This window comes from Alligator mississippiensis, chromosome 1, assembly GCF_030867095.1.
Source record: "Alligator mississippiensis isolate rAllMis1 chromosome 1, rAllMis1, whole genome shotgun sequence".
NCBI lineage: Eukaryota > Metazoa > Chordata > Crocodylia > Alligatoridae > Alligator > Alligator mississippiensis.
Window position 1 is genome coordinate 258,650,149 of NC_081824.1, and position 23,441 is coordinate 258,673,589.

The 23,441-nt window shown below is 45.2% G+C and overlaps 1 protein-coding gene across 4 annotated transcripts in view; it reads left to right on the forward strand.

Annotated features, from left to right (window-relative positions):
* Nucleotides 1–23,441, forward strand: part of CD47 (CD47 molecule) — a 58,106-nt gene that overhangs the window by 19,650 nt on the left and 15,015 nt on the right. For all 4 annotated transcript variants that reach the window (XM_019476383.2, XM_019476384.2, XM_019476385.2 and 1 more), the window contains 4 exons: nucleotides 7,269–7,358; nucleotides 10,040–10,141; nucleotides 16,969–17,061; nucleotides 17,545–17,643. In XM_019476383.2, coding sequence (XP_019331928.1) covers nucleotides 7,269–7,358; nucleotides 10,040–10,141; nucleotides 16,969–17,061; nucleotides 17,545–17,643 — 384 coding nt within the window. The remainder of the gene's footprint in view (nucleotides 1–7,268; nucleotides 7,359–10,039; nucleotides 10,142–16,968; nucleotides 17,062–17,544; nucleotides 17,644–23,441) is intronic.

Genomic DNA, 23,441 nt, shown 5'->3' on the forward strand with positions numbered 1-23,441 from the left:
ACTTATATACACATATATAGATATCCTTGTGTGTGTGTATGTGGTATATGAATTAGTAATCCACGTATGTGTATTGGCTGTGCAGGTGTTGGTAACTGGTAACTGATTCTGTCTAAATTTGGTGTGTGTGTAGCAGGTATGGGCTTAAACTGGTGATAGGTGTGCATGAACCTAGACTAATTATTTTGAACGTATGTGTATCTGAGCTGCTACTGTGAGTGTGTATGCCTAGTAGGGGTGTATGCACCTAGTGAGTGTATGTGTGCTTAATTGATTTTTATGTGTGCATGTACAATTATACACCACACCCTCCTGTCTAATAGTGCAATATTGAGATCCTGAGCGTTGGCCTGACCCCTCAGGGCAACACTGGTGGGACTTCACCTAAGACTGAGCCACAGGTATAGATGGCTATACCCTATACAGGAGAGATCATGCAGAAAAAAGGGACAGGGCTGTAGCGCTCTATGTCAAGGAAAGCTACACATCCCTGCAAGCTGACATTGGCACAGGGGACACAATGTTAGGAGTCTTGTACAGACTTCCTAATCAGGAACAAGAGCTTGACCAGGAATTCACCAAGGAACTGGCTGAGGCTGCACACTATTGGTCCGTGGTTGTCATGGGAGACTTCAACTACCCGGACATCTTGTGGGAAGAGCACTTGGCCAAATCCGAATGGTCACAAAGCTTCCTCACGTGTGTGTAAGAGCTCATTCTGACTCATGAAGTCTATGCACCAACAAGAGGTAAAGCGCTGCTCGACTCGGTCCTGGCAAAGGGGGATGATCTAGTCAGTGACCTAAGAATTGAAGGGAAGCTGGGAGACTGAGCACGAGCTGATCACTTTCACTATCCACCACAAAACTGGCAAGTCCATCAGCAATGCAGGAGCTCTCGACTTTAGGAAAGCTAACTTTGATATGCTTAGGAGGCTGGTTGTCGAGGCCCAAAGGGACCACGACTGGACAGGAAGAGGAGTTCAGGATGAATGGTTGCTCCGCAAGGGGGTGATCCTGAAAGCACGAGTGATGTCCATCCCATCTTGGAGGAAAGGTAGCAAAAGGGCATAGCAACTCCCTGGGCTCTGCAAGGAACTCATGGACCTCCTGTGTCTAAAAAGCGAGACCTATAAAGTCCTTTTTCAGATAAGTGGGGAGTCGGACAAAAAGCAAGGGTAACATTGGACCCTTGCTAAACCTAATGGGACAACTGAGAAGTGACACCCAGGAAAAAGCCAGCCTGCTTAATGGGTTTTTGTATCAGTTTTTCACCAGCCCAAAGGGACCGCCCTGCTTACCACGGTGTGGGACAGCCAGGGTGAGGGTGAATTTATACCCTACGTCACTGTAGACCATGTAAAGGAACACCTTGAGAGGCTGGACACCTTCAAGTCAGCTGGTCCAGACAGTTTGCACCCCAGAGTACTTAAGGAGCTGGCAGGCATCATAGCTCAGCCACTGGCAAGGATCTTTGAGAACTCTTGGCACTTGGGTAAAGTGCCCTAAGATTGGAATGTGGTGCCTATCTTCAAGAAAGGCAGGAAAGTAGATCTGGGAAAATACAGGCTTATCAGCCTGACCTCTATCCTTGGGAAGACCGTGGAAAAAATTATCAAAGAGACTATTCTTGACAAACTGGCTGATGGCAACAACATGAGGGACAGCCAGCACGGGTTTGTTGCAGGTAGGTCTTGCTAACCAATCTCATCTCCTTCTATGACCAGGTGACATATCACCTGGACAAGGGAGAAGAGATTGACATCATATACCTGGACTTTAAAAAAGCCTTTGGTCTGGTGTCCCATGATCTCCTCATGGAAAAATTGGCCAACTGCGGCCTCGGCTACATCACAGTCCAATGGCTGGGGAATGGGCTCCGAGGTCGGACCCAAAGAGTGGTAGTCGACAGAAGTGCTTGGCGACCAGTGGTGTCCCCCAAGGCTCCATCCTTGGACCTATACTTTTTAACATCTTTATTAACGATATGGACATTTGTGTGAGAAGTGAACTGGCCAAGTTCACTGATGACACCAAATTTTGGGGTAAAGCATCCACACCTGAGGATAGGCTGGTGATCCAGGCCGAACTTGACAGGCTCAGAAAATGGGTGGATAAAAACCTGATGACATTCAATACAGAAAAATGCACTTTGGAGGAAGGGGGGGGGAACCAAAATCAAGCAAGGACTGAGGCTATGAGAATCACGTTGCCTGTCAATGGGGAGGCACGTGCCCTCTTGAGGGCGATATTGCAACTAGTACAACTATACACTGCATTGGTTTTCCCCCCTTCAGAGCAAGTCACTATTAGAATTCAGAGAGCCACGTGAGCTTTCTTCTGGGGCTCCAGATGGGAGAAGTCTGCAAAGATCATGCTGCACAAGCCTAAACGGACTGGGGACCAAATAATGCTGGATGCCCTGCTGTTCCTCTGGGCCAAATACAAGAGTCAGATCTGCAAGCTGGCAACCAGGACAGAATCCAAAACAGCCCACTTGGTAAGATATTTTACAGGGCACCTCCTGTGACACTGAAGGATTTACACATTGCCCAAGTCAAACCCATGGACACTGTGTTTCTACAAGGTCCTGAAACACTTCAGAGACTTTCATCAGTCCAATGGGACTGCCCTGCCTAGCAAGAGGCGGGACGGCCAGGGTGAGGGCGTGTTTATACCCAGCATCGGTGTTGATCTAGTAAAGGATCACCTTGAGAGGCTGGACACCTTCAAGTCAGCTGGTCCAGATGGACTACACCCTGGGGTACTGAAGGAGCTCACAGGTGTCATAGCTCAATCACTGGCAAAAATATTCGAAAATTCATGGCGCTCAGGTGGAGTACCTGAAGACTGGAAGAAGGCCAGTGTGGTACCCATCTTCAAGAAAGGGCGGAAAGTAGATCCCGGGAATTACAGGCCAATCAGCTTGACCTCAATCCCTGGTAAGATTCTTGAGAAGATTATCAAGGAGACCTTTCTGGACAAGCTGGCTTAGGGCAACATCCTGAGTGATAGCCAGCATGAGTTTGTCGCAGGTAGGCCTTGCTTGACCAATCTCATATTCTTCTATGACCAGGTGACATATCACCTGGACAAGGGAGAAGAGAGTGACATCATATACCTGGACTTTTAAAAAGCCTTTAATCTGGTGTCCCATGACCTCCTCATGGAAAAATTGGCCAGACGTGGCCTTGGCTACACCACAGCGTGATGGCTGGGAAACTCGCTCTGTGGTTGGACCCAGAGAGTAGTGGTTGATGGCAGAGAGTCATTATGGCACTCCGTAACCAGTAGCATCCCCCAAGGCTCTGTCCTTGGACCGGTTCTCTTCAACATCTTTATCAACCATGTGGAAATTGGTGTCAGAAGCACACTGGCTAAGTTTGCCGATGACACTAAACTTTGGGGCATAGCGTCCACACCTGAGGACACGCTAATGATCCAGGCTGACTTGGATAAGGTTAGTAAGTGGGCGGACACAAACCCAATGACAGGTACTCCACCTCAGGAAAAAACCCCACAGCATACTTATAGGCTCAGCAGCGCTATGTTTGCTAGCACCACAGCCGAAAGGGACTTGGGCGGGGTCATGATTGACCACAAGATGAACATGAGCCACCAATGTGATGTCGCAGCTGGTAAAGCAAACAAAACCCTGGCTTGCATCTATAGATGGTTCTCAAGTAAATCTCAGGATGTCATCCTCCTGCAGTACTCAGCCTTGGTGAGGCTGCAGCTGAAGTACTGTGTCCAGTTCTGGGCTCTGCAATTCAAGAAGGATGTCAAGAAGCTTGAAAGAGTCCGGAGGAGAGCCACACGCATGATCAGATAGCAAGAGAACAGGCCCTATGAGGAGAGGCTGAGAGCCATGGGACTCTTCAGTCTGGAAAAGTGCAGGCTCAGGGGGACCTGGTGGCTACCTATAAGTACGCAAGGGGTGTTCATTAGGATCTGGGAGAACGTCTGTTCACCAGAGTGCCCCAAAGAAAAACAAGGACCAATGGTCATAAACTCCTATAAGACCATTTTAGGCTGGATATAAGAAAATTTTTCTTTACTGTCTGAGCCCCCGAGACCTGGAATAGACTTCCTCCAGAGTGGTGCAGGCATCTACTCTGGACTTATTCAAGAAACACTTCGATGCTTATCTTGCTGGGGTCCTTTGACCCTAGCTGACTTCCTGCCCCTGGGGTAGGGGGCTAGACTTGATAATCGTCGAGGTCCCTTCCATCCCTGATGTCTATGAATCTATGGAACAAACACGATCTGCACGAGACCCCATCGATCCCGATGAACTACTGTAAGTTGCAGGAGGTGATAAGCACAAGAGACATTTTGTTGCTGGTGGAGTTACTACCTGGCAACAGCTGTCAGGCCATGTGGGAATGAATCTTCTTTATAACAATTTTATAAATTTCTCACATACAGAATCTAATTTATTGCGGGGCCATCTTATATTCAGGTTAGTAAGTGGGTGGACACAAACCCAATGACGTTCAATACAGATAAATGCATGGTACTCCACCTCAGAAAACCTCCCCCACAGCATACTTGTAGGCTCAGCAGTGCTACACTTGCTAGCACCACAGCCGAAAGGGACTTGGGGGATCATAATTGCCCACAAGATGAACATGAGCCATCAATGCAATGTTGCAGCTGCTAAAGCAAGCAAAAGTCTGGCTTGCATCCATAGATGCTTTTCAAGCAAATCTCAGGATGTCATCTTCCCGTTGTACTCAGCCTTGGTGAGACCACAGCTGGAGTACTGCATCCAATTCTGGGCTCCACAATTTAAAAAATATGCAGAAAAGCTTGAGTCCAGAGGAGAGCCACACGCATGATCAGAGGGCAAGAGAACAGGCCCTATGATGAGAGGCTGAGAGCCATGGGACTCTTCAGCCTGGAAAGCGCAGGCTCAGGGGTGATGTAGTGGCTGCCTATAAGTATATAAAGGGTGTTCATCAGGATCTGGGGGAATGCCTGTTTACGAGGGCACCTCAAGGGATGACAAGGTCAAACTATCTCAAACTCTTCCAAGACCGTTTTAAGCTGGTCATATGGAAAAACTTCTGTAATGTCTGAGCCCCCAAGGCCTGGAATAGACTGCCTCCAGAGGTGATGCAAGCACCTACTCTGGACTCTTAAGAAACATTTGGACGCCTATCTTGCTGGAATCCTTTGACCCCAGCTGACTTCCTGCCCCTGGGGCGGGGGGCTGGACTCTGTGATCTTCTGAGGTCCCTTCCAGCCCTGATGTCTATGAAATCGGGCTGAATCTGAATTGAATACTGCCCGCTTTGCACACCCCTACTGGACACCATCCTGGCCTGGTGGTCACCTTCATGCCACCCCTGGCCCCAGCCTTGCTTGCCCCCTGGGCATAGGTGGTGGAAGGTCAGGGCAAGTGTGGTTTAGCCCCCGCCCAAACCCAGTCGGTGACAGTGTCTCCACTGCCACTGCAGCGCTGTGCCCAGCGACCCTGCTGTGTGCTTCGCCACTGTGCACTCCTCTGCTGCCACGTGCACAGCACCAGTGCACGCTGGCCTTAGAACAGCCCTGTGGGAGGAAGCAGTGAGGTCAGGTGGGCGCTCTCTGCACTGCCCAGCCTCCCCCAAATAATACTTTCTAGTGCCACTTATGCCCCTGGCAGCCACCCATGGCCCAGCACCAAGTCCCACAATGGGCTTTGGATGACGTGCAGCAGCACTTACAGCAGCCAGGGCTCCCTGCCACTGCTCCTGAGCCAGGTCCCCCACCTGGGCCTTTACCTGCCACTTGCCCAGGTGTCATGTGGTCCCTGAGCAGGAGCTGCCAACAGCAGGACCAGCACCGTACACTGGCCCTGCTGACTTCAGGCCCCAAGGTGGAGGAGGGGGAGCAGGCTGTGTAGCCTGAACAGTGGCTGCCCCCACCCATGGCTGAGAACCCAGCCCACTGGCTTCAACATGGCATCTGCACCTGTGGTGGTGTGGCCAGAGGCTGGGGTGCTGAGAGCCTCTCCCCGTGCTCTGTCCCATAGGCATCTTCATCCCTCCATTCTTCCTCCTGGAGGGTACACACCACACAGTACATAGTTGCACAGGGAAACGGGTGCTTTTTTGGTGGCAGGTAGTGGGGTTAGCAATGGGGACTTGTGGGGACTGTTGTTGGGGAGGGAACTAAAGACTGTTGCTTGAGACTGTCAATAGTGTGTGTGGTTTTGAGGTTGCCCTTTGGGCCTGGGATCCATGGGTGGCTGCCAAGGTGCCCTACTGCAGGGGGTGGGGGAGGAGGTGGTTTGCAAGTGCCTTGTGGATACACTGCCCTGTCCGCCACTGTTGTGGCGGAGGGTGGGGAGTGTCCATGGGCACTGGCCACAGGCTCCCAGGACAGCGTCCTCTACCCCTGCTAGGCTGAGTCTGCCCCTTCCTACAGCCTGCTGCCAGGCTGAGCCTGCCTCCCTGGAGCCCCTAGGCACCTGGGTAGATGCAGCTGGATCCTGCAGCTCTTTCTGGCTTCTGCATGGGGGCAGAGCAGGGCAGGACCATGCCTGGATCTGTCTACTCCCATAAGGCACAAACTTGCTCCCAACAGGGTGCACGTGTCGATGCATTCCCAGGGAAGGTTTACAAGCCTAAATCTCATAGCAAGTGTAGACATGCCCACTGTTATCACCTGGGAGGCAACCCTTTGCATGAACGGCAGGTAATGGTATACCAAGTCTTATGATTGTACCTGGGAGTGTTGTGTCTTGGTGTCTCCTGCAACTTTGTGCATTATACCTAAGAAGCAGCATAAATGAACTTTACAAAAATGATACAACATTCCATTGGCACCGTTGCCACATTCAGTGGTAGAGGGGGGATATTGGGAGAAGAAGGCAACAGAGGATGAAGGACTGAAAACAGTGGCCAGTGACTGGGAGAAATCAATGTGGAGATTAGTATTGTGTGCATTTGCAATAAAATGTGAGACACAACCAACAGCGTGCTATTCCTTGCTTTTGCTTAGACATGGGAAAAGTGGTGTAGAAGCACCCCTGGAATTTTCTGGAATGGGAGTTACAGCAACTGGAATCCTGAATGAGTAGGAAGCAGCCTGTCATATTTATCAAATCACCTGGGGTGGTCAAGATCAGACAATTGATGTTATCTTTAATATTAAAACTTGTAGCACACAGATTATTAAGCAGGCCCCAGAAAAAGCTAAAATGAGCACCAGAATATAAATCTAATAACTTAATTTTTTTCTGTCTCTTCCTCTCGCTTTTTTGTGTCTTTAAATTCTTAGGAAGCTGGTTTCCTCCAGTAGAAAGTGTTTTCATCATACTCTTCCTGTTTTTGGCTATTATTTTTTCTTGGGCGCAGTTATGTGTTGTTGGTGAGTATTAAGTTCTGTTCATTCTTTATAAATACTGGATTTTAGCACTAAAATCACATGAGTGTATAAAGCAGCAACATGAAATGGAATAATAGAAGGTAGTACTTAAGTTCAAAAGGTGGAAATAGAAGCTGGTTTTGGTAGCACATTAGAAAGCTGACTTTTAGGATCCGGTCTAGCAAATGCTAATGAGTGTTGTTTTTACTACTCCAAGCACTGATGCTAGTGGCAAATGTTTTCCAGGAAAAAGTCTTTTGACTCTAAATTTTACAGTAGGTAATTAATATCCTTAAAGTAACTTATGTCAAGAAGGATTTATTTTTTTTATGTAGTTGTCACATCACCGTGACATTAATGGTTCATCCTAGGAATAGAAAGATATTTCAGTTTATGGCAGCACAAGTGTTATTGCAGAGAGATGATGCTTTCTTCTTCATGTAACACTGCACATTGGTTTTATTGAATTGGTCTAAGTTTAATTTAGTACCAGCATATCGTCTGCTGTGTTAAAATACTTCCAGGACCAACAATCTGGGTGGTGATGAGAGAGATACTAAATTCCTAAAGTTGACTCTTTTGATGTCTGGATTTTATACGGTGCATCTTCATTCTGTACTGTAGGCTCTGTATTTTAAACTTTCTTTCTTTTTAAAATGGTGATGAATTCTGATATGTTTAACTCTTTGAAGCAAGTAAAATATTTGCTAATTTGAGACTCCTGATCTCTTTTTTTGTCAGGGCCAATTTGGACTTGATGTTTTCATTATTTTTAAGTTCCAGAGTCATAAGTACCTGACATTATGTGTCTGCACATTATCTGGCAATCAGATGCTACTGTGGTGGCTATCGTAAAGTATGTAAAATATAGATAAATTGGGAGAGAGAGCAGTGATACTTTACAGAAGAAAATTTGAATCAACCAAATTCCCTTTGATTTTTAAGTTGACTATTTTACCCCCTATTTCTCAGTGCTTACTTAAGATGTTAATTAACTCTTGATTTCCACCCACCCCACCCCACCCCACCCCACCCCCATGCTTTGTCACAGTATCTTCCTTTAATGGTTCATAACACTTGTTTTCACCTTTACCTGGTGTTCGGGAAGATGTAGATTTTTTTTGTAGGGGTTTGATGTATAGGGATTTAATATAATGCATTCATTAATTATTAAATGTTGTCAGTTCAGTTGGCTGTTTAAATGTATTTTAATTTAATTATATATACCCTCAGAACATAGGATTAGAAATAGTTTTAAAACTCCAAATAAATTATTTTTAATTTAGTAGTAAAGTAGTTACAGTTGTGGATTATGGCCCTGTTACAAGTGAAAAAGATGGTTCTTGCAGCAAACAGATCAGTCTGGCTCTTGCATAATAATGTACTTAGAAGGATATCTGAGGAAAAATGTAGAGATTTATACACTCTACCCTAGTCGTGCTGGGGAGACTTTTTATTATATTTGCTTGATAAGAGATTTATATTTGCTTGATAAAAGATTTTTTGCTGACATAGTGTTGCTTATTTATATACTGAACAAAATCAAAACAAACTTAGCTTAGTTACAAACTCCCTTTTCTGAACATACCTGATTTATTTTATTGCAGAACTAACTTTTAAAATGTAATCCCTTTACTCCTAACTCCAAAAGCATGGTTCTGCTCGGATAGTGGGATATTCGTTTTTACGTTCAGCTGTCAGGAGTGAAGACTAAATTACTTTTTTAAAACCCAGGATTTTTCTTTCAAATTTTCAACCTTAGAATCAAGCTGTGCTTTTCCTGTCCTGTAGAATTCCAATTTACCTGGCTGTTTTGTTAACAATGTGGAGGGTGGAACCAAACACAGCTGGTGATAATGATATTATGTTACAGCTTTTCTTCTTCTAAAAGCTCCTGAAGTATAGCTATTATGTAACCCACCATTGAAATGAGCCACTTCTGAAATGGATGGCAGTCTGTGCTTAATAATGCAGTTTTGCTGCAAAAGTTTGATCTATGGTATTTACAAGGTAATGCACAAGGACATCACAGTCTTCAATAAAGTGGTCTCCAGTCCATGGCTTGGGGACAACATATCTGTGAGATTCTGATATCACTTGTGTTTGACAGGTACAGGAAATTATGATGTTAGCTCCAGCTTATTACTCCCTTAATGCTGTTTGCCACTGGGCAGCAAAGTTTGGAGATCACCGCTTTAATAAACTTAACCTTAAAGAGTTTATATCAAGTAGAGGAGTTTAATTCCTCATCTGTTAAAAAGGACTGTGGCAGCATCAGTTCAAACGCACAGTCTGTGGTTAGGCAGAGAGTTGAACTAAGGTTTTTCAAGTCCCAGGTTACTGCCCTAATCTCATTAAAAAAACATTCAGTGTAACTTTAAAAAAATGAATACCTTATTTAATTGAACTAGCAAGAGGAGTTATGAAGAGTTGATTTAGATTGCAACAAACAGTGGAAGTTCAGCCTGGGCTGCACAGTAAGGCAAGATTAGTAATTTAACCAAGATGTTTAGCTTAAGTTTTACCATCAGTGTCACTGGGGCAACTGGAAAAGTGTGCAATATTAAGATGTTGTTTTTGAGGGATGCTTTTTTCTAACTGATCTAAATTTAAGAGGTCTTTCTGTGGAAAACATCTCGTATCTAATGCATTATTCCTGTATCTCTCTCCATTTTTCTTTTAAGGCTCAAAATTTGAAATTGGACTTGGAAAGAAGGTTGGCTTGATTATTACAGGAAGCATCATTATAATTGCTGGTGTTGTTGGTGCTATTCTTTTAGTCCCTGGTAAGTGCAACAAATCCTTCCATTCCTAGACATTTGTGTCCTGCTTTTCAGAAGGGAGGAGCATACATAGCTTTCATTTCTTTCTGCAGGAGCTGAATCAGTCAGCATCTCTGAAATAAATAAAGCAAGTAGCTTGCTCTTTTTTGTTGTTGTTAATTTTGCATAATACTTATTTTTGTGTACTATCAGCAAAAATGGTTAGAGGGAATATGGGTATAATTTTCAGTGGTCAGAAAGGAGGTATTGGGAATTCTAGGTAGGAACAATGTAGTGACTGTCCTATCACCAAATGAGCCATAAGAAAATCTGTAAAAATGGAAGAATATTTGTAAAACTAGAGGAGTTTCCACAAAAAAATCCTATAGGATCTGTGACATGAAACAAGTATGATTTGCTCAGCAGCAACATAGCACATGTTTTTCTTTTCAGAACAGCAGATTGTATGAAATGGAATAATAACATAATGCTGCACACCACAAATGGGCCTTATGCCCTGCATTTGGAAATGGAAATATTTCACACTGGGAACATTTAAATAAGTCCACTTGTCTTTCATGTGTCTCAAGTTCTCTCATGATGTGCTAGGTATAAGAGTATTAATCAAAATTTGCTTAGCTGATGGCTTGCTGTCTATTTTGACCCAGTAATAGTGATGACAAAAGGCTAGATTCTTAGATTTGCACAATAGTGCTCAGTTTCAGTATTTTGCTGTTCTTGGATTTGAGCCTGCTTTCACTGAAATGGCAAAACTTCTCCTCTGACTTCATTCTGCACATAGAGTTGTGTCAATACCTGAGCAGACCCAATAGGAAAAAATGTGGATTATACTTCCACAACAAATGTTGACCTACACTCTGATCTTATATGCATGAGGAAGTTTACATATAAAGTCTGAGGAATTTCGATTAAATTAATTGCTCAACTAACATTACTTATATATATGTTTTGAGTCCTTACTTGTGTAATCAGGTTAATAGCTCAGCTGTGATAGAGAAACTCATTTTTCCATAATATCAAAAGGAAACAAAAAATACATTTCTAGTTCTTAACCATGTTCCTACTTCAATGTGAAAGCATTTTTATTTTGAAATTGGAAAAAGAAAGGGAATCAATTTAATATACAGATTAAAGTACATGATAAGAGACTTTAATGTTTTAATTTATGCTTATATAGAATTCCAGTACAAGTCAGTGGGTAGAGTAGCTTTAGGCTCAAGCCCCAGATACATTAAAAACCATTAAAATATGTTGACATGCTATCATTTGTGTATTTGTTTTGGTATTTAAAGGATTTTATTTTACAGATTATTTATCACTACGTAATAAAGTAATCAGGTAAACAATAATAAAAGTAACATTCAGGTTTGAATTCATTGGCTCTTGGCAAGGACACCATTTAAAATCTATAATCTGTTTTTCCTATTTTGATTTCCTAATGGGTAATTCTGAGCTCTTAAGAGGCGCTTTTGTCACCACTGAATGCCAAGTATGTAGTTTACTAGATGGAGTCAAAAATAGTTTTTCATCTAGTTCATGTTTGCAGCAAATTCACAGCTGTCTCCTGCAGATCTCTGTTCAGCTCACAGACTGCATAAAGCAATATCATATTCTGAAAAAAATCAGTATCAGTTGTTATTAATTGGTTACTCCAGCAGAAGATCTGGCTAAATATATATAAAAAATAGATGGAACTGACTTGGATGGCAACCTCTTTCCTCACCCTTATGAGTTTAGCCCATACACTAGCCTGCAACATTAACTTTAACAATGTAGACCAGTGGTGCCCAACCTTTTCACCTTGTGGGCCAGATGGGTAGTGTCAGGTTCAGGGGCTAGACTCAATCCAGGTGGCACACAGGGCTGGAAAACGAAGCTCCATTTTGCTGTTGGGGACTACATCCTGAACCTGATCTGTCTGTCGGGGGCTGTGGGGAGCAACCAGGTCTCAGTCTGGATGCACGCGGGGGATGAGGATGGAGCAGAATGATCCCAGTCCTGATGTGGGGGGTGGTTGGAGGCAACCCAGTCCCAATCCAGATGCGTTGGGTGGGGGGGAGAAGGAGGAGGGATGGAACAACCCTGATATGGACTCAGCAGGGTGGGGGGCAGCCCGGGCACGATCTGGACATGCGATGGGGCAGGGCAGAGCAGTCCCGATCCAGTTGCACCATGGCGGGTGAGGGAGGCAGCACAGCTTTGATCTGGACACGCAGGGTAGATGGAGCAGTCTCAGTTTGGTTGTGCCAGGGGGAAAGGGGGGGGGGGGGGCTGGATGGTAAGTAGCCCAGCCCTGATCAGATGCCAGGGGATGGGTGGGGTGAAGTGGCCCCTATCTGGATGCGTGGAGGGAGGGAGCAGCCTGCCCCGATCTGGGCGTGTTGCGGGTTGGGTCTGGTCCTGATTTCGCTGCACGGCAATGGCTTGTGCAAGTCTGGACCCTACCACGTGAAGCTTCCCCTCTCCCCAGCTACCAATTTTTTCCAAACCATGGGGATCCCCACATGCCAGGCATTATGCCAGGCCAGATTTGGCCCCCAGAGGCTGAGCACCCTTGATGTCTTCAGATTAGTCTGTGTGAGTTTCATCAGGATCTGTCTGTGTAGTGCTCAGAATCTTTACTCAACTTACCTATCCAGAAATCTATGGTCATAGACAGAAGAGTTGAGACATAGAGTAGTGTTAAATATAATATAGACAGTGAAAGCTGCTTTTACAGAAAGCATAATCAGGGAGCTAAATAAGATTTAAGTCATATGATGGATTAGTTTCCGCCCCCCCCCCCCCCCCCAAATATTTCTGTATAGAATCTGGTAGTAAACAAAAAAAAAAAAAGCTTTGTTCTCAGGTGCAGAAATAATTGTATTTACTTGAATATAAGACCATCCTGAATATAAGATGGCCCCGCAATAATTAGATTCTGTATGTGAGAAATTTATAAAATTGTTATAAAGAAGATTCATTCCCACATGGCCTGACAGCTGTTGCCAGGTAGTAACTCCACCAGCAACAAAATGTCTCTTGTGCTTATCACCTCCAGCAACTTACAGTAGTTCATCGGGATCGATGGGGTCTCGTGCAGATCGTGTTTGTTCCATAGATTCATAGACATCAGGGATGGAAGGGACCTCGACGATTATCAAGTCTAGCCCCCTACCCCAGGGGCAGGAAGTCAGCTAGGGTCAAAGGACCCCAGCAAGATAAGCATCGAAGTGTTTCTTGAATAAGTCCAGAGTAGATGCCTGCACCACTCTGGAGGAAGTCTATTCCAGGTCTCGGGGGCTCAGACAGTAAAGAAAAATTTTCTTATATCCAGCCTAAAATGGTCTTATAGGAGTTTATGACCATTGGTCCTTGTTTTTCTTTGGGGCACTCTGGTGAACAGACGTTCTCCCAGATCCTAATGAACACCCCTTGCGTACTTATAGGTAGCCACCAGGTCCCCCTGAGCCTGCACTTTTCCAGACTGAAGAGTCCCATGGCTCTCAGCCTCTCCTCATAGGGCCTGTTCTCTTGCTATCTGATCATGCGTGTGGCTCTCCTCCGGACTCTTTCAAGCTTCTTGACATCCTTCTTGAATTGCAGAGCCCAGAACTGGACACAGTACTTCAGCTGCAGCCTCACCAAGGCTGAGTACTGCAGGAGGATGACATCCTGAGATTTACTTGAGAACCATCTATAGATGCAAGCCAGGGTTTTGTTTGCTTTACCAGCTGCGACATCACATTGGTGGCTCATGTTCATCTTGTGGTCAATCATGACCCCGCCCAAGTCCCTTTCGGCTGTGGTGCTAGCAAACATAGCGCTGCTGAGCCTATAAGTATGCTGTGGGGTTTTTTCCTGAGGTGGAGTACCTGTCATCAGGTTTGTGTCCGCCCACTTACTAACCTTATCCAAGTCAGCCTGGATCATTAGCGTGTCCTCAGGTGTGGACACTATGCCCCAAAGTTTAGTGTCATCGGCAAACTTAGCCAGTGTGCTTCTGACACCAATTTCCACATGGTTGATAAAGATGTTGAAGAGAACCGGTCCAAGGACAGAGCCTTGGGGGATGCTACTGGTTACGGAGTGCCATAATGACTCTCTGGGTCCAACCACAGAGCGAGTTTCCCAGCCATCGCGCTGTGGTGTAGCCAAGGCCACGTCTGGCCAATTTTTCCATGAGGAGGTCATGGGACACCAGATTAAAGGCTTTTTAAAAGTCCAGGTATATGATGTCACTCTCTTCTCCCTTGTCCAGGTGATATGTCACCTGGTCATAGAAGAATATGAGATTGGTCAAGCAAGGCCTACCTGCAACAAACTCATGCTGGCTATCTCTCAGGATGTTGCCCTAAGCCAGCTTGTCCAGAAAGGTCTCCTTGATAATCTTCTCAAGAATCTTACCAGGGATTGAGGTCAAGCTGATTGGCCTGTAATTCCCGGGATCTACTTTCCGCCCTTTCTTGAAGATGGGTACCACACTGGCCTTCTTCCAGTCTTCAGGTACTCCACCTGAGCGCCATGAATTTTCGAATATTTTTGCCAGTGATTGAGCTATGACACCTGTGAGCTCCTTCAGTACCCCAGGGTGTAGTCCATCTGGACCAGCTGACTTGAAGGTGTCCAGCCTCTCAAGGTGATCCTTTACTAGATCAACACCGATGCTGGGTATAAACACGCCCTCACCCTGGCCGTCCCGCCTCTTGCTAGGCAGGGCAGTCCCATTGGACTGATGAAAGTCTCTGAAGTGTTTCAGGACCTTGTAGAAACACAGTGTCCATGGGTTTGACTTGGGCAATGTGTAAATCCTTCAGTGTCACAGGAGGTGCCCTGTAAAATATCTTACCAAGTGGGCTGTTTTGGATTCTGTCCTGGTTGCCAGCTTGCAGATCTGACTCTTGTATTTGGCCCAGAGGAACAGCAGGGCATCCAGCATTATTTGGTCCCCAGTCCATTTAGGCTTGTGCAGCATGATCTTTGCAGACTTCTCCCATCTGGAGCCCCAGAAGAAAGCTCACGTGGCTCTCTGAATTCTAATAGTGACTTGCTCTGAAGGGGGGAAAACCAATGCAGTGTATAGTTGTACTAGTTGCAATATCGCCCTCAAGAGGGCATGTGCCTCCCCATTGACAGGCAACGTGATTCTCATAGCCCCAGTCTCTGCTTGACTTTGGTCTCAGTCTTTTCCCACACCCTTTTGTCCAGTTAGCTCTGGGTTGAACTCCACCCTGAAGATCTTTACCCCCTTGTGGGGAGCAGAGACACACCAAGGGCCTACAGGTCCCTGAGGTCACCTAGTGCCAGGCTAGATACTTTTGTTCAAGTTGAATTTGGCACCCGCCACTGCTTCATATACCTGGTTAGGTTGTTGGGCTTTCAACTGACCACTTGTCCCTGAATGTGACAGTTAGGCCAGATCCCTCATTTCTTCCCGGTCACTCCTGGGAATCTCTACTCTGTTTATCCTGGGGTCCTGCCTCAGCTGCTGGACTAGTGGTTCTATCATGCAGATAAACAGGATTGGGGGGGGTAGGCAGCTGTGCCAGACACCTGACTCCAACATGATCAGAGTTGTCAGGAAGCCATTTACCAGCACCCTGCTAGTCATGTTGGTGAATATCATCTTTATCTAGGCAATGAAGGTCCAGGGGACCCCCAACTTCTTCAGTTTCTCAACCAGGAAATGGTGGGACACTTGGTTGTAAGCATTTACCCAGTTCAGGTTCAGCACAGTGGCATTCAGTCCTCTCTCTTTTGGTACTGTAGTACATCTCTCAGCTGCAGCAGAGTTCAACGGATCTGTTGCCCTGGCGTCACACACATCTGGTCTTTATGGATCGCTGCTCCTATAACAGTCTTATAACAGTCCCCCACTCATGACTGGAACCAGGTGTTCTTTTCATGAGTCCTGGGATCCTCCCAAAATTTCTATGCACATAAGGCACAGGGCACCCTGGTCCAGCTCTACCTCATGGTGGGCAGGGCCTGCTACTCATATGCAACAGGCTGAAGGGGTGACAGGGATTCTGGGTTAACTGTTTGGGGCCTCACTTGGTGATTTATGCCAGATATTTAAGACTAGTGAAGAAACAGGAATCATTTGAAATGGGGGGGGCGGGGTGTCACAGTTTGGGTGTGGGAATGAAGAGGAAGTCAAAATGTATTCAGTGGAGTGACTCCCCGTGACTTGGAAAAAAAGTCAGCTCTGAGAAAGGACTGTGTGCAATGGGCAGTAAACCTATATCTTATTCAGATGGACTGCACTAACCTAGCATTGTGGTAGGTTCCCATCAATATGTTTGCCCAATGTGGGTGATATGTTTTATAGTCATGCTCAGCGTTGGCTTAATTTAGTCAACTTCATAGTTTGTTTCCATAGTGAGCACGTGCTGCTTTTGGCAGCGGTTTAATGATAAGCAATATATTTAATGAATCGTCCTTGTATGTGAATATAGGACAAGGAACTATTTTACACCATGCTGATTATGTTCAAATAAATATGGTGTCTGTGGTCCTCACAGAAACCAGACATCCAGGTTCAACCTGGAACAACTAATCTCTACTGAAATTATATGGTTATTGTGACTTTGTTTGCAAATGAAATTACCAAATAGAGTGTTGTAGGGACAATTAGGATTTGCAGGGCAGCACGAAGCGAAATACTGTTGTAACTACTTTACAGCTAGTTTCCTGTTGGCTGATGTGGAGATTAGATCCAGGTAGTGAGCTCCAGAGTTTGTGGGATTGAGAGGGGGCTCCACAAGAGTGAAGGTCCTGAGAGGTGACTTGTTTTACTTGTGCTTAATGACTGCCAGATTTTCTGTCCTAATTTGTATAATTGTCTCCAGATGGGTATACACCAAAGAATCGAGCTGGACTTGGTTTACTTGTAGTCCCTGCTGTGATTTTTCTGCCATTACAGTACCTTCTGCTTGGAATAGGTAAGAAGTCATTTACTAGTAACAAGGGGAAAAAATCAGAACTTTTTATAAGTAGTACCTTTTTTTTTTTTAGTTAATATTATAATATTTGTCATTCATTATTAGATACTATAACAGTGTTTGGTTCCTGGTCTCTCCAGTGAACAAGCAGTTAACCTAATACCACTTGTTAAAGGGGGGCGGGGGGGGGGGGGAAATTGGCTGATTGGCAGGTGGGAATTAGGGTAAAATGTCTTTGAGTAACTAACACCTGAGGGTGGGGTGATGGAGATGGGCAGAACAAGTCTGGGTATTTATTTATTTTTCTGTTTGCAGTGTTTGTCCTTTAAGGGAAGGCCTCAATGACTCATTTAATATTTGTTTTGTTGCATGGTCTCTTAAATTCAGACAATCCCAGGTCCTAGTCCTGCACGGATCATATAATTCTTGTGTTCGTTACACTTCCAAAAGTAAGTGTGTGCGACTCTTTTCCTCTTCTTCTAGTTTTTGAGAACCATTTAAGCCCATCTGCAGTTGTTCTGGTGGCTTTGAAATCACTTGGCTACATAATCGCTGTGGTTGGATTTGCCCTGTGCGTCTCAGGTAAGCAATTCCTTTTTTTATTTCTTTTATTTTTTCAGCAAAAAAATCTATAATTTTAGCACATAGTAAAATGACAAGCATCTCTTGCATAAAACACTTTTATCTACTTGTTTTACCTTTGGAATTATTAGAAATTGGATTATTTGCTAATTAGTGGTAGATTATTCTGTAAAAAAATGTTCTAATTCATGATTTTACAGTGGAACTGCTGTAGATATACTTTCGGACTACTGCGTTAATGTTGTTTTATCTGGTGCAGGAAATACAGCCCAGTGGCATTATGTTACATATACTAGTTTCATTACTATGACTGTATCCAGCACAACTACATCCTACAAACAGTTGCCTCAAAAAGGATTGCTTTAATTTACTTATTATTTTACATCACTGCATACCCTCAAGGGTCACCTAAAACCAACATTGACCTTTATTACTATGTTGTTCTGATTGGCCTGCAATCTTAAAAAAGCACAGACAGAGGCATGATCCATTTCTAATGTTAAAATGAATAAATCAGGAGTGCCTGGTCAAGCTCAGCTTGCACTATGTAGGTTTCAACAGCCTCTGTGAAAGGAGATGATGACAGGAGCTTCAAGAAGGCAAATACACAAAGCAGTAAACTTGGAAGTACCTCTGTGCTGTTATATTTCCAAAAATCCAGTACTGTTTGGTCGTGAAAGAGACAAGACTATAGCCCATCTATGATCAGGACTCTTTTGCTAGCTTAGTTATAGAGTAAAGGGAGTTGGAACTGACCCTAATGATATCTTGATTTGATGTACAAAAAAGAGTAGAATAACATTTCCCAATGATTCTCCATTCCTTCTTCGTAGGTAAGGTATTAGAACCTCCCAAGTCAGGTAAAGAGGCAAGTGACAGGTGTCTCACCCAAACTTTTATTGATTATACCCCAAAGCATTAAAATAAGCACTTGTCTAAATATCTGTCTAGCTACCTGCTATACTATAAACTGGAGTGCTTCTCAAGCACCTCTGCATGGCCTCCAGTCTCACCCTACAGCCACAATCCAGTCCTCTGGTATAAACTGAAACCAAAATGCCAACAGCTTGCTTAAAAAAAACCTCACAAAGCCCCTCTGGGTCATCAGTCATACAGCTGCAGATGACCTCCCTTCTCACTGGGTACCTCCAGGCTCGCAGCTTTTGCTCCTTGATAGCTTAAGATGGCCAGAGCTCTTCACTCTAGAGAATTCAAAGCAGCACTAGTCCCTGTGCCTCAGAGGACCCTGGTTTGTATTCCCAGAGTTACTTCTCCTCCAGTCAGGTGTTCCTCAGACCAGCTGCAGGAGTGCTCTCTAGGCTTATTGAGCAGCTTGCTGTTGTTCTTCTGCCTCAGCTGCAGTAGCTTCCCTTCTAACTCCTTGGAGCTCTGTCCTATTGCCCTATTGCTCTGCAGCCAGCTACCAGGGAGTTATTTGCAGCCCTTTAACTCCCTACTTATCTATTCTCTTGCAACTAGACAAGGTTCAGTTGCTTGATCCTGATAGTCTCCACCTTAACGTAACAGGGACCTCTGGCTCCCTCTTACACAAAATACTCAATTCTTACTGAAAGGCAAAACATCAGTTGTTACTTTTAGATTTTACTAAGTAGGGATATGAACAGTTAAACAATTACCTGATGAGCCCAGTGATAACCAGCTCTACCTTATTGGTTATCATTTAGTGTGGGGTGGGGTGCAGTCCAGGAGGGAAGTGTGGAAGGGAAGCTATGCAGTGCCCCAGCAGGAATGGGAAAGTGCCAGGGCAGGAGGGAGGCGCGAGGAGGAGGGAAGTGGGGAGGGGTGACTAGTAGGGCTGTGCAAAACGGCACTGTTCCGTTTCAACTTGAGTTTTGAGTATTTGACAGAACAGCGTTTCATTTCAAATTTCATTTTGATTCGAAACCACTGTTCTGTTTCGTTTCGTCAAAACAGTGGTGCTGTTTCGACGTTTTGCCAATTAGCTATAATGGGGAAGCTCGAAACAGCCTCTGTCATCCGGCAGGCAAATTGGGGGCCCGCAACCCCGAGAGGGCTGTGGGGGCTGTGCCAGTCTTCCCTGGGCTGCGGGCCTCTGATCTGCCTGCCAGATGAGGGATAGAGAAGGCAAGTGCTGCCATATGGGACTGGGGAACTGGGGAAGGGAACTGAGCCCGATTGCTCTGTTCCCCTCTCCAGTTTTGGATCAGTCTGGGGAAGGGAACTCAGCCCAGCTGGGCTGAGTTCCCTTCCCCAGCCTGATCACAGCACTGGGGAGGGGAACTGAGCCCGGACTGAGTTCCCTTCTCCTGCTCTGTGATCAACTTCCTGCAGCCCGGCCGCAGGAGGCGGGAAGAGCCAGGGATGTGCTCCCCACCCAGCTAAGCCACATGGGGCTGCGGAGGCACTGGGAGCGCAGCCCTGGCTCTCCCCTGTCTCCCACCACCTAGCTGCTGGCTGCTTTGAAACTCAAAACCTTTTGAAACTTGAAACGTTTTGACTAGCTTCGTTTTATTCGATTTCACTGTTTCAAGCTCAAAATGAGCCAAAACAGTGTTGAATAGAAATAGCTGGAGAAATTTCACACAGCCCTAGTGACTAGTACCTATAGCTAGGCTCTGTGAACCCCAATGCAGCTGTTTGCCTCCTTCTTCCCCCCACACTGCTGCAGCTAACCCTGGGAAGCTATGTGCCAGTGGCTGCAGCAGTCTAGTAAAGCCCCTCGCTGCTGCTGCCAGCAGCTTCCTGAGCTGTATGACCTGCCTGATGGGGCTTGTCAGTGCTTTGGCCACCAGCTTCCCATGCTGTGTCTGTGGCAGGGCAGGGTGGGGTGGGCACCCCCACCACCAGTCTGACTTTGCAGAGCCACTGGAACCCAGCATCTCGGCACCTATGCCCATCCCTGCACTTGGACAGATGTAGCACCTTCTGTTTCTGCAGCTGCCACTGCTGGTGTCATCTGTGCCTGCCCCCTAGCTAGACTGAAAGCAGTCGCAGGGCCTACAGGGGCAAGGTGGAGGTAAGGGAAGCCAGAGTGACTCCCTTGGGCCTGCGGCTCAGCCCCACAGTGCACCCTACCTGCCCCATCTGTGGCTGGACCCAGGCTCAGAGAGGACCCACCCACCCACCTGGTTTATCGTGAGGTGGAGCTACTGAGTTCCCGCAGCACTTCAGGGGTTTGGAAGCCTATCGCTGGTGCCAGGTTGGGGAGGGGTGCCTCGTAGACTGGGCCACAGAAGCCCCACATGGGCTAGGCTGGGGGTTGCCATAATAATTATTTAAATGTTGTAATTACAACAGGTTAAACGGATATTTTTTTCATTGGTATTTATATCCCTATTACCAAGTGCTTTCCCAGAAAGCAGTTATTCATACTTAGCCTAGCTTAATATTAGCGACTGTGAAAAACAGGTTTTTATTCTGCTTTCCTACGCTACTGCTTATGATTTAAATGTAGGTTAATTGGTTATTGACTAAGCTTATTGAATATTGATTGTATTCCATCTTAAGCACGTTATACATAATTCAGGTTTTTGTTAGGTCCATAGTCTACACTTGTCAGTCACTGACCAGGTCCACAGCTTACAATGACAATGCAGTATTAATTGGCATTTGGTTTTTCTTATGGTAGCAAAAAAGAATGGAAGATTTTTCTTTTTTTTTTTCGCTCCTCCCCAGTAATTTAACAGAGAGCTTGGAGACAAACTTAGGGCTGGTCAACTTCAACAGTATGTCTAAAAATAATATTATAATACTCAATGCTGAACTGTGTTCATGTCCAAAGAGAACTCGTGCCTGTCTACATGCATCCTGTTAAGAAACAGTTTGCTAGTACTGATCTTGAAATTAGTATGAGTCTGCATGGTTGTGTGGGCAGTGCAGTAGTCATGGTGAGGGAATCTCAAAAGAGTTGCAGCTAGTTGTGCTCCCTAACAACAGATATATGGTACCTGCTCTGTCTGAGTTGGTTTTCATAGTTGCGCTTCCCCAGCTGGTTTCTAGAGAATTTTTGAAAACCGGTTCCTATAGGGCTAATCTTTTTTTTTTAAACTGAGTTTTTGTTTTTTTGCTTTTATAGTCTAGCCTCTTGAATATCCTTAAACTCCTTAAATGTTGTATCTTCAAAAAAAAAAAAAATCTCATAAGAAAAATGCAGATTTTCTGTTTCTAAAGGTCTTTCAGCAAAGGAAGAACTTATCACAGAGTTGAAAGTGTGAAACTAAATTCTAGGGCTCTTAATTTTACAGTCCTCCATCACTGTATGCATCTGTGTAAATGATTAAAGGATTATAGCCTGCATTGCCAAGTTAAATGGCTAAATAGATCAACAAATCATTTTGGTTGAACTGGATTTTTGTTATAGATTCATAGATGCTAGGGACAGATCACTGAGTCTGCCTCCCTGCCTGGGCAGGAAAGAGTGCTGGGGTCAGATGACCCCAGCCAGATGTCTATCTAGCCTTCTCTTAAAGACCTCTAAGGTAGGGGAGAGCACCATCTCCCTTGGAAGCCCATTCCAAATTTTGGCCACCTTCACCGTGAAGTTTTTCCTGATGTCTAGCTTAAATCTTTCAGTTTGTGACTATTGTTCCTTGTTTCCCCAAGAGGCACTCTGGTAGACAGAGCATCTCTAATACCTTGCTGCATCCCCCTAATGCATTTGTAAGTAGCCACAAGATCACCTCTCAGCCTTCTCTTGCGGAGGCTGAAGAGGTCCAGATCCCTTAGTCTCTCCTCATAGGGCTTGGCCTGTAAACCCTTAACCATATGCGTGGCCCTCCTCTGGACCCTCTCAAGGCTATCCACATCCTTCTTAAAGTACAGCACCCAAAACTGGACACAGTACTCCAACTGCAGTCTGATGAATGCCGCATAGAGGGGAAGTATCACCTCCTTGCTTCTATTCATCATGTATCTGCTGATGCATGATAAAGTGCAGTTAGCTTTGCTGATGATTTCGTCACACTGATGACTCATATTCATCTTGGAGTCCACTATGACTCCGAGATCCCTTTCCACTTCTGTGCTGCTGAAAGGGTCACTTCCCAGCCGGTAGATGTGCTGGATATTTTTACACTCCAGTTGTAGCATTCTTCATTTGTCCTTGTTGTACTGCATTGTTGTGTTTTGCCCACTTTTCCAACCTGTCCAGGTCCACCTTTAATCGTTCCCCATCCTCAAGAGTGTTCATTTCACCCCACAAGTATCATCTGCAAACTTGGATGTGGGCATGAAGTGTACTCTGTCCAAGTCACTGATGAGGACATGGAAGAGTACAGGTCCAAGGACCAAGCCCTGAGGAACCCCACTACCCACTTCCTTTCAGGTTGATACCGACCCATCTATTACCACTCTCTAGGTGTGACCCCCAAGCCAATTTGCCATCCACCAGGCCATGTAAACATCTAAGTCACAGCCTCTTAATTTATTTATGAGAATGGGATGAGATACTGTATTGAAGGCCTTCCTAAAATCCAGGAAAATGACATCCACCTCTACTCCTGTGTCTAAGCATTTTGTGACCTGGTCATAAAACAAAACCAGATTAGTCAGGCATGATCTACCTGCTACGAATCCATGCTGGTTGCCCTATTGCATTATTTTTCCTGCTGGACTCCCACAAATATGATCCTTAATAATCTTTTCAAAGATTTTTCCAAAGATGGAGGTGAGACTGCCTGGCCTATAATTACTCAGATCCTTCTTCCTCCCCTTCTTGAAAATAGGGACCACATTGACCCTTTTCCAGTCCTCCGCGACCTGACCTGAATACCATGAGTGCTCAAACAGCTGTGCCAGTGGTTCTGCTATGACACGAG